At 36.7% G+C, this 11787-nt stretch overlaps 1 protein-coding gene across 4 annotated transcripts in view; it reads right to left on the bottom strand.

Moving 5' to 3' along the window:
• celsr2 (cadherin, EGF LAG seven-pass G-type receptor 2) overlaps positions 1-11787 on the bottom strand; it is a 221976-nt gene that overhangs the window by 39075 nt on the left and 171114 nt on the right. For all 4 annotated transcript variants that reach the window (XM_061932746.2, XM_061932747.2, XM_061932749.2 and 1 more), the window contains exons 9-14: positions 8534-8700; positions 5794-5973; positions 5598-5711; positions 3875-4031; positions 3662-3803; positions 3471-3591 (exon numbers count right to left, since the gene is read on the bottom strand). In XM_061932746.2, coding sequence (XP_061788730.2) covers positions 3471-3591; positions 3662-3803; positions 3875-4031; positions 5598-5711; positions 5794-5973; positions 8534-8700 — 881 coding nt within the window. The remainder of the gene's footprint in view (positions 1-3470; positions 3592-3661; positions 3804-3874; positions 4032-5597; positions 5712-5793; positions 5974-8533; positions 8701-11787) is intronic.

The raw sequence follows: 11787 nt of genomic DNA, 5'->3' as shown, positions 1-11787 counted from the left end.
GCACCCACTGCCCACTGAGAAAAAAAAAATATTGATATGACATCATACCACTCCCACCCGGAGAATGACCAACAGACCCGCTAACAGGCAAGCATTTTAACCCCTGAGCACACGCGCACACCTCAGCCTCTCTCTCTTTAGCCTCTCGTCCCACGGCTCTTGACACCACTGCCACAACCCACCCAAACCGCCACGCTCTACACTCGCTTGTCTCACAAACGCGTATGGCATGACATGCTCATAAATGATTGAGCTGCAACAATACATTAAAGCTGATTGTTGCAATTCATCGGATATTTTCTAGCATCCAACATCAACCAACTCTTCTCTCAACCACAAATCCATGGCCATCATCGCTTGCCTGCGACGGGAAGCTAACAAGTCAAATACCAGAGTCCGTGAACATTGCTCCAAAGTACGGATTTTCTATCCAGCACAAAGAGCACATGTCATCACAACAATACTATACTTGACACTACAGGGCTGTTTTGAGGTAACTGACTGGCAGGTGCTCATGGAGCCTCATGGAGAGGACATTGACGGGCTCACAGAGTGCATCACAGACTATATCAACTTCTGTGTTGACTCAAATGTCCCATCAAGGACGGTCACCTGCTACCCAAACAACAAGCCGTGGGTGATCAAGGACATCAAAGCCCTACTGAATGAGAAGAAGAGGATATTCAATGCTGGTAACGGAGGAGGTGAAAAGAGTTCAGGGGCTGCTGAAGACCAGACTCAGGGAGGCCAAGGAGAACTACAGGAGGAAGCTGGAAGGGAAGCTGAAGGACAACAACATGAAGGCGGTTTGGCGAGCTATGCAGACCATCACTGGCCTCAAACCGTCGGGGGTAGGGGGGTGGACGGAGACAAAGAGAGGGCCAATGAACTAAACCAGTTCTTTAAAAGGTTTGACAAAGTGGCTCCGACAAGCTCCAATTCGCCTACCAGCCCCAACTGGGAGTGGAGGACGCAGTCATCTACCTGCTGAACCGAGCCCACAACCACCTAGACAAGCCTGCGAGTAGTGTGAGGGTCATGCTTTTTGACTTCTCCAGTGCTTTCGATACCATACGGCCTGGGCTACTGGGTGTGAAGTTGGAGACGATGCAGGTGGAGCCCCCCTTGGTGTCCTGGGTTGTTGATTACCTGACTGACAGACCACAGTACGTGCGACTGCAGGACTGTGTGTCTGACAGGCTGGTCAGCAACACCGGGGCCCCGCAGGGCACAGTCCTCTCCCCCTTCCTTTTCACCATCTACACCACCGATTTCCACTATCACTCAGAGTCCTGCCATCTTCAGAAGTTTTCTGATGACTCTGCGATAGTGGGGTGTATTGAGGATGGTGATGATGAGGAATATAGGGCACTGGTGGAGGACTTTGTCACATGGTGTGGAAAGAACCACCTCCAGTTTAATGTGATGAAGACCAAGGAGCTGGTTGTGGACCTGGGAAGGAGGAGGGGTACTCCGGCGACCCCTGTTTCCATCAGGGGGGTCGATGTGGACATGGTTGAGGATTATAAATACCTAGGAGTACACATTGACAACAAGCTGAATGGGTCAAAACACGCTGAGGAACTCTACAAGAAGGGACAGAGCCGCCTCTACTTCCTCAGGAGGCTAGGATCCTTCAACGTCTGTACAAAGATGTTGAAGATGTTCTACGAGTCGGTGGTGGTGGGCGCCTTCTTGTACGCCGTGGCCTGCTGGGGCAGCGGGCTGAGAGCGAGGGACGCAAACAGACTGGACAAGTTGGTAGAGAAGGCCAGTAACGTGGTGGGAGTGGAGCTAGACTCTCTGGCGGTGGTGTCAGAGAGGAGAAGTCTAGCAAAACTCCTAGCCATTATGGACAACACGTCCCACCCACTACACTCGGACCTTACGGAGAGAATGAGCACGTTCAGTAGAAGGCTCAGACTACCAAAATGCAACACGGAACGACACAGGAGGTCCTTCATACCGACAGCAATCAGACTGTATAATGCACATGTTCCTTGACTGCACTTAAATGTAGAGTATATGTAGAATATATTTATATTATTTATATATTATATATATATAATATATTATATATATTATATTATTTATTATTTTTCTTGTCTATTGTGAGCGAACTGTGGTGCTGAATTTCCACCAGGGATCAATAAAGTACTTTCTATTCTATTCTATTCTATTTAGGTGTATGAATTATATCTAAATCATTGTGTAGCTTTTGTTCATTGTTTGATTCAGAATTTTTTTTTGTAATTCATTTTTTAAAATTAACATTAAAAGGACATTACGTGCTTACACCTGCACATTTTTCTAATTTATATTTTAATACTTCATTAAAATCAACATTTATTCAATATTCTAGTTTGTATTTTGGTGACGGTGGGGGGTTAATATTTTCACATTTTCTTGGATATTATTAGTCCATTTTAAGTCTAACATATTAAATTCAAATAAACAATAATACAATAATATTGTACAGTAATATCTTAATATTATTATTTTATTTGAAATGACATATAATCCATTCTACAATAAAATTTTAATCCTGAGGTTATAAATACATTTGTTTTATTATAATATATTGTTTATTTGCAGTTATACACATTATTTATTCCAATAAAATAAATGCATACATATAAATATATAATACATTTACATATAATATTTATATAAATAAGACATGAATCAAAGTGGCAGGAGAATGGGAGAAGAGCGACTGTATCATTCCGCTGGCAACTTATTCATTATTTATTCACATGAACTTTATTGATATTTCTTTTATTTGTTTGTTGTGTTGGAAATTGTTATGAAACAAACAGGAGATATGATTAAAAAAGATATGCTTCTTCCTACTCCTTTTCAGACGTGTTGGAATGTGAAATTGTAAACATGTGATGTATACATTGGATACAATTTATGTTCAAAATAAGCTAATACCAATACCAATAACTATTTTGATTGTATTATTAGACTTAGACTTAGACACATTTTATTGATCCACAAGGGAAATTGTTCCACACAGCAGCTCAGTTTCAAAGGATGGAAAGGGTAAGGATGGAAAGGATAATGCAGGTATTAAGTAGAATAAAAATGTACCATATTAGCAATATAAAATATAACATACATGTAATGTTTACATATTATACATACAGTATATAAGATGTACTGATATATTATATTATATTTTTGTATAATAAATACAATACATAACATATATTATGTATGTACAAATACAATACAACAAATAATTTTATATTTGTAATTTAAATAATACTATAACAAAACATTTAATTGAATAAAGTGAAAATTACCAGATGTTTATTGTATGTTATGTATGTGTAATTATTATAGATTACTTAGTTTATATTCTTTTTTCCTAATATTTTTTTTCCATTCATCTTATCTTTTCATTGTAATTTCCTAAACAATATTTAAATGTCTTAAATGTCTTTTAGCAAAGACACGCTCACCTTACAGCGACACTCTCCACTGGTCTTGTTGCAGTCGGAGTCAAAGCCGCGCTCAGTGGGACAGTTACAGGGGCCGCACGTTTTGTGACCCCACCAACCCCGGGGACACGGCAGGTCGGTCCTGCAGAGACAACATCATCGGTTATTATTATTAAAACATCACGCCAGCGCGTGAATGCAGCGTTCTTTACTTTTTCTCGCAGTAACGGCCAAAGTAGTTGTGTGGACAATCACATGCGTAACCGCGGGAGGAAGTGGTCTTCCTGGTGCACGAAGACTCGTGCTCGCAGAGGTTGAGCGTGCACGCGTCAGTGCAGTTGGTGCCGTAATAACCTGTTAATGAGACCACATTGGGCTAAACAACAGGAGGATGTTTCTAAGTGGTATTAGGATGCAAGGCTGACCAGAGTGACACGTGCAGGAGTAGCTGTCCCAGTTGTCGCTGCAGTAGCTGTTGGAAGGACATGGGCCCGAGCCGCATGGGTCGGGCACGTTGCAGCCTGCCTCCACGTTCACCTTCCTGGCCAGAGACAGACTCAGAGCACCCCCGACACGAAGACCCTGCACACAGAACAAAATATCTTCATTGGCCTGGAGGATGAAAGTAGACTAGTAATTAGGTAATTATAATGACAATGACAAATAATACAATAAAGGATATATATTTTGGTAATGTGCAACAATTTTCTGGGATTAATTTTCTAAAATATATTCACATATGTTTTATATATTTAAATATATACATATATATTTAAATACATATATAATATATGTTATATATTATATAAAAATATACAATGTGTATATACATGTACATATATACTTGTATACACATATATATATGTACGTATGTATGTATGTATGTATGTATATATATATATATATATATATATATATATATATATATATATATATATATATATAGATTTTCTTCTTTTTTTTTTAAAGAAAATAGTTTTTCTTTCAGGAGATAAATCATTATACAAAATACGTTATCACATAAATAGACCATTGACAACATAATCAAATAATCAAAATTGTCATAAAAGATACACAATTCCATCAAATTAAATAAAAATGCAACTGAATAAATATATATCTCACTAAATAATACGTACATTTCATTAAAGTAAATACAATAACATTGAATAAATGTCATTAAATGATTATAACTGTCATTAAACAATGCAAAATGTATTTAAATAAAGAAAATTACTATTAAAAAATATAAATGTAATTAAACGATTAAAAGTATCAATACATAAAAAGGAATTTAATTAAATCTAAATATAAATTTAATTTAAGAAATATTAATGTCAATAAATAATACTAAATTTTATTAGATTAAATAAATATAAGTGTAATCAAACAATACAGAATGAATTTAAATTAAATTAAAATGGGGCTTAAGAAATACAAATGTGATTAAATAATTAAATGATATAAAAAAATAAATTCCATCCATTTTCTACCGCTTCTCCCTCTCAGGGTCGCAGGGGGCCTATCCCAGCTGTATTCGGGTGGACAAGTCGCCACCTCATCGCAGGGCCAACACAGATAGACAGGAGGAAGCTGGAGTACCCGGAGGGAACCCACGCAGTCACGGGGACAACATGCTAACTTCACACAGAAAGACCCTGATCCCGAGTATCAAATTTATCACCATTTATTAGATGCAAACACTATTAAATAACACATAATTATAATAAATTAAATTATAATGCCATTTGATAAATATAAATGTCATTAAATACAACATTTGAATACATCAAATAATGTCAGTTAATAAATACAAATATCATTAAATGATTTAAATTAATATTTAATTAAATCATTTATTATTATGATGATTTAATATTCCTAATTTAATTAATGTTAATTCATTCATGAACAATCTAAACATACTACATGTTTTAAATTTGTTGTTTTTTTTTTCTTTTATTTATTTATTTTATTAATTTGATGATGGCGTAATTTGAAAAAAAAAAAATTCCGTATAGTTATTTTTGCACTGTACTGCTTTTTCCAAACTGTCTCCATAGAACAATACGATGAAAGACATACTGTAATAGCATGAAATCAAAACGAGAGAATAATGCATTATTTATAAAGAAGACGTATTCTCACTTGTATACAGCCTCGGAAGCCATGCTGGATTTTCCCATCAGGCGCCGCTAAACCTCCAACGCTGACCGCCTTCAGCATGGACTCCTGCAGCTCTCCATCCACTTGCATACTGGCCTAAAACACACACAAGACGCTGGAAGTGATGCGCCGCAGAGCAAGGAGATTGTCATGAATAAATATTAGCATGATGGCCCACCAGGTAGAGGCCGTGGTCGACGGATAGAACCGCCTTATGTTGGCCGGCTGGCCTGCCCACACTGCTGATATCCAACTGCAGATGATGCCAGTCGCCATCGTTCACCAGCATCTCCTCCACGCGGGATAGAGTGGAGTCTTCCCCCCTGTGGAGGCCCATCAACACACTCCCGCCGCGTAGCTGTGGAGGTCAAAAGGCCAAGAAGAAGAAGAGTGAGGGGAGGACAAGAACATCCATGTTGTCGTGTTTAAACATGCTTACGCGTGTAAAAAAGTGGAATCTCTTAGTATATTCAGTCATGTGCTGGACAACACTCAGCCAGCAGGAGGCGCTACTAGCTGCCAAGCTGAATCAATCTGAATTTAGTGACAATTCATGAAAACCATCACATTTTCCATCCATCCATTGTCTACCGCTTAATCCCTTTTTATTTGCATTTAATATTATTTTTTCTTCTTTTTACAAAAAGTTGAGAATTATTGAGGTACAGAATTATAATAGTTAAAATTATCATATGATTTCACTTTATTTACTATCTTACTTTTATTTAAATGTATCCTGACTATCCATCCATCCATTTTCTACCGCTTATCCCATTCGGGGTCGCGGGGGGCGCTGGAGCCTATCTCAGCTACAATCTCAATAAAACATAATTTATAATATTTTCAAACATTTGCGGTATTATAATCACATTTTCTATGTATTTTGCTTCTTATCTTATCAACTAACATACTTTGGCAATTTAGGGGTTTAGCATCATCATGAAAATGTTATTAAATAATGCAAATAGAAATAGAAATGTCATTAAATCATTCAAATTGCCTTTAAATCATGTCATTGAATTACATACAGTATAAATGCCAATAAATAACTGTAAATATCATCAAATAATTAAAAATACTTTGAAATATATACATTAGTAATGAAACAATAATTATTAAATTGTTTCAACTTCATAAGAACTAATGACAATCATCAAATCGTTTGTTTTTCAATATTTAAAAAAATATATATCCAACCTTTTTTCATACAATAGATTTCCTTTTTTGTAAACCCAGATAATAATTGGAGCATATCACATTATTTTTAAATTTCACTATTATTATTTAAAATTAATATAATTTGACGTTTAATGTATTACTTTTATTTTATTATTATTACTGTAATTGATTTGCCTGTCCCCCATCCTCCAATAGAAATGATTTTTATTTTTATTTTGTGATATTACATTATAAATACAGTATATATATATTTTGAGTAAATAACCTCCCTTTCCAATTTATAAAATTCAAGTACTTTAAAAGAAATAAATTAAATCGTTCATCAACCCAGGGGTCAGCAACTTTCATAATAAATTTGAGAAAATATTAAAATTATATCATACATTATAAAGTATGCACAAATATTTGGTTCATAAAAACAAACAAGGGCAAAACATACATGACAAAGTATGAATTACATTTCTATAAAATAGTTAGGGTTATTATTATTACTAATGTCACTGTTATAATTTGCTTAGTTTGAAATTATTGTGAAAAAATAACAATACCAGCCATTTGAGCCCATTTCCCACCAAATAAAACCCAACGACAGCCGCAAATTCTGTTTGATACCTAAACTGATGATAACACCACTGATAGTTCCATTATACTTTTGCAATTATTTATAATCATACATGACACAGAAAATGACACACCAAGTATTTTTGCTCTGATCAGCTTTCCGCAGCAGTTCAGAAACTGCTCTTTTTCCGTCATCTCCAGCTGGGTACTTTCTCCGAATGTTGTGTATTTGTTCTGGAAATGTCTTTCAACGTTTGATTTTTTGTTGTTTGCTATTTCCTCCCCACATATTAAGCACGCAGGTGAACCAATCAAATGTTTCTCTTTTTTGATCTGTCCATTGCTAGGTTACCGAGAGTTGACCGCTAAAAACAACACAATTGCTTGGCAGCAAAAGATGAAGCATAGGGGTTGTGACGTAAATTTCGATCCACAAAATACTAAAATAGGTTTTATTTTTATATTACAAGATCACTGAACTCTCCAAAATAACAAACGTTACAATAAAATAAACCAACTATATACTTAAAATTAATATTAAATGGCTCATTATTTATTGACATTTTGTTTCAAAGCCACAGAGAGCCAGGGGGAACGCATGAAAGATACATACATTATATATATATGTATATATATATGTATATATATATATATATATATATATATATATATATATATATATATATATATATATATATATATATATATTCATATATATATATGCATACATTAGGTCAGGAAAAAACACTGTGGCTATTTCATCCCTACAAGCCTGTTTCGCAGATTTCCCTGATTTCCCTAGTTTCCTTATTGATTTTATTCAATAAAATCCCCTGAAGAGCAGGGAAACCTGCGAAACAGGCTTGTAGGGATGACTTAGCCTCTGTGTTTTTTCCTGACCTAATGTATATATATATAAATTGTTTTCATGTGTTGCCATGTGGAAGATGTTATTGATACCACTCCATTTAATTTAGATTTTTCATCAAATTTGATGCCACAAAGATGGCAGCCGCTCCCTCAGTTCTCTCACTCAATGTTATTGTCTTTGTTTCTCTCCTTATTAGAGCGTCCTGGTTGTAAAGAATACGTTCTTGCCCCTTGAGAATAATAATCACACATTTCTGCATATTGCAACATTTCTGTACGTGCAGAAAAAATGAGCCAATATTTTTCACCTGCAGCGTGAGGTTGTGCTGCAGGCCGGAGGCGATGTGCAGCAGCATGGCGCCTGCCTGCCGCGTACGCAACATGAGCTCCACATGCCAGGGGACGGAAGCCGCCGTCGCCAGGTTGTTCCACTGCAACAGGCTGTCGCCCAGGAAGCGTTGCGGGTTGGCCATACCTGCAGGTGGAAGAAATAAAGAATGTTAATATACGGACAGTAGAAGGCAGCTGTGAGTTAATCGCCACACGTTCATGTGAGTCGTGCAGGATATGATCGAACTTCAACTTGCTTTAAGGAAATAGTCTTTTTATTTGCTAATAGCTCCATAGCTACATACAAACACCGTTTCCATATGAGTTGGGAAACTGTGTTAGATGTAAATATAAACGGAATACAATGATTTGCAAATCATGTTCAACCCATATTCAGTTGAATATGCTACAAAGACAACATATTTGATGTTCAAACTGATAAACATTTTTTTTTTGCAAATAATCATTAACTTTAGAATTTGATGCCAGCAACACGTGACAAAGAAGTTGGGAAAAGTGGCAATATATACTGATAAAGTTAAGGAATGCTCATCAAACACTTATTTGGAACATCCCACAGGTGAACTGGCAAATTGGGAACAGGTGGGTGCCATGATTGGGTATAAAAGTAGATTCCATGAAATGCTCAGTCATTCACAAACAAGGATGGGGCGAGGGTTACCACTTTGTCAACAAATGCGTGAGCAAATTGTTGAACAGTTTAAGAAAAACCTTTCTCAACCAGCTATTGCAAGGAATTTAGGGATTTCACCATCTACGGCCCGTAGTATCATCAAAGGGTTCAGAGAATCTGAAGAAATCACTGCACGTAAGCAGCTAAGCCCGTGACTTTCGATCCCTCAGGCTGTACTGCATCAACAAGCGACATCAGTGTGTAAAGGATATCACCACATGGGCTCGAAACACTTCAGAAACCCACTGTCAGTAACTAAAGTTGGTCGCTACATCTGTAAGTGCAAGTTAAAACTCTCCTATGCAAGGCGAAAACAGTTTATCAACAACACCCAGAAACGCCGTCGGCTTCGCTGGGCCTGAGCTCATCTAAAATGGACTGATACAAAGTGGAAAAGTGTTCTGTGGTCTGACGAGTCCACATTTCAAATTTTTTGGGGAAACTGTGGACGTCGTGTCCTCCGGACCAAAGAGGAAAAGAACCATCCGGATTGTTATAGGCGCAAAGTTGAAAAGCCAGCATCTGTGATGGTATGGGGGTGTAGTAGTGCCCAAGACATGCGCCCTATGGTCCAGAAAATACGGTAATCTTGCTCAAATTTCACACACATGTGCTTGTTGGTCTCCTGGAAGTGTATACTAAAGTTGGTGGTGATTCGACAAAACACCCTAAAGTTACGGTAGGAATTTTGTAGAGCTGTGTGAGAAATTTCAAGTCTTTGCAACATATGGGTGTTCAATAACAGTGCCGCCATGTGCCGTAATTGTCAGAAACAAAAAAGCACTGTTGGGGTGCATGACGCATTTTCACCCTTTTTTTCTGCAGCGGCTCAGGAGCAGAGAGTGAGCTTACACATTTTGTTTACCACATGACTGAAACTGTGACAACAATTCCTCACACCTTCATACCTGATCGTCAGGAAACCAAACAACATCATCGTCATGCGTGTTGTGCACGGCAAACACAAAAACAATGCGTGCCGTGGGCTCACATTTCTGCATTTTTTGGTCCGCTCTCACATTGATGCTGATCATAAATCAGCCCCCCGAAGATGTCTGCAGTGTATCAGGTGAAGCAAAACTAAATCACGTGTATCTGCAGGACTGGAAGAGCAATTAGTTGCATTTGCTCATGTGAAACCTGTTTGACTGATGCTGATTCTGTGACAAACGGCCATAAAATGTAACTGGTAATGGCCCAAATTCTCTAGAAATGCTGCATTTCTGGCAACCCCTAAACGCCACACGCCCACATGACTTTACATACCAGCAGGATGGTGTGTTCAAGGTTCTATCTTGTACTACTATTCAAATACTTAAAGTCTCAGAGGTCCAACAAGAGTGGAAATCGAGCATGGAATGTAGACTTTTAGTAAGTCCTACTGTGAATGCGCCGTTTTGTGTGTCTGTAGCGTCCAACATAATAGATGCCATATATATCGCATACAACATAATAGATGCCATATATATTGCATTCAACATAATAGATGCCATATATGCATACAACATAATAGATGCCATATATATTGCATACAACATAATAGATGCCATATATATCGCATACAACATAATAGATGCCATATATATTGCATACAACATAATAGATGCCATATATGCATACAACATAATAGATGCCATATATATCGCATACAACATAATAGATGCCATATATATCACATACAACATAATAGATGCCATATATATTGCATACAACATTATAGATGCCATATATATCGCATACAACATAATAGATGCCATTTATATCGCATACAACATAATAGATGCCATATATTTCGCATACAACATAATAGATGCCATATATATTGCATACAACATAATAGATGCCATATATGCATGCAACATAATAGATGCCATATATATCGCATACAACATAATAGATGCCATATGTATCGCATACAACATAATAGATGCCATATATATCGCATACAACATAATAGATGCCATATATATCGCATACAACATAATAGATGCCATATACGCATACAACATAATAGATGCCATATATATTGCATACAACATAATAGATGCCATATATATCACATACAACATAATAGATGCCATATATATTGCATACAACATAATAGATGCCATATATATCGCATACAACATAATAGATGCCATATATATCGCATACAACATAATAGATGCCATATATATCGCATACAACATAATAGATGCCATATATATCGCATACAACATAATAGATGCCATATATATCGCATACAACATATTAGATGCCATATATATCGCATACAACATAATAGATGCCATATATATCGCATACAACAAGAGAACATTAAGGAGTGGGGCGGGAGGATGCAAATGTTAGCATAGCGAGATGAGATAAAGTGATAACATTACCCCCCCCCAAAAAAAAAAAACTAAATAAAAAAACAAACAAACAAACAAACAAAAAAGACAACTTACACCTTCCATGTTTGTAGCTGACAGATGGGTAGATGGCAGAGCAGCATGCATTTTAAGATGTTAAAGTTAAAGTACCAGTGATTGTCACACA

The sequence above is a fragment of the Nerophis lumbriciformis genome, linkage group LG38 (assembly GCF_033978685.3).
Source record: "Nerophis lumbriciformis linkage group LG38, RoL_Nlum_v2.1, whole genome shotgun sequence".
In the NCBI taxonomy this organism is placed as follows: Eukaryota; Metazoa; Chordata; class Actinopteri; order Syngnathiformes; family Syngnathidae; genus Nerophis; species Nerophis lumbriciformis.
This window is presented reverse-complemented; position numbering and strand designations above follow the sequence as displayed.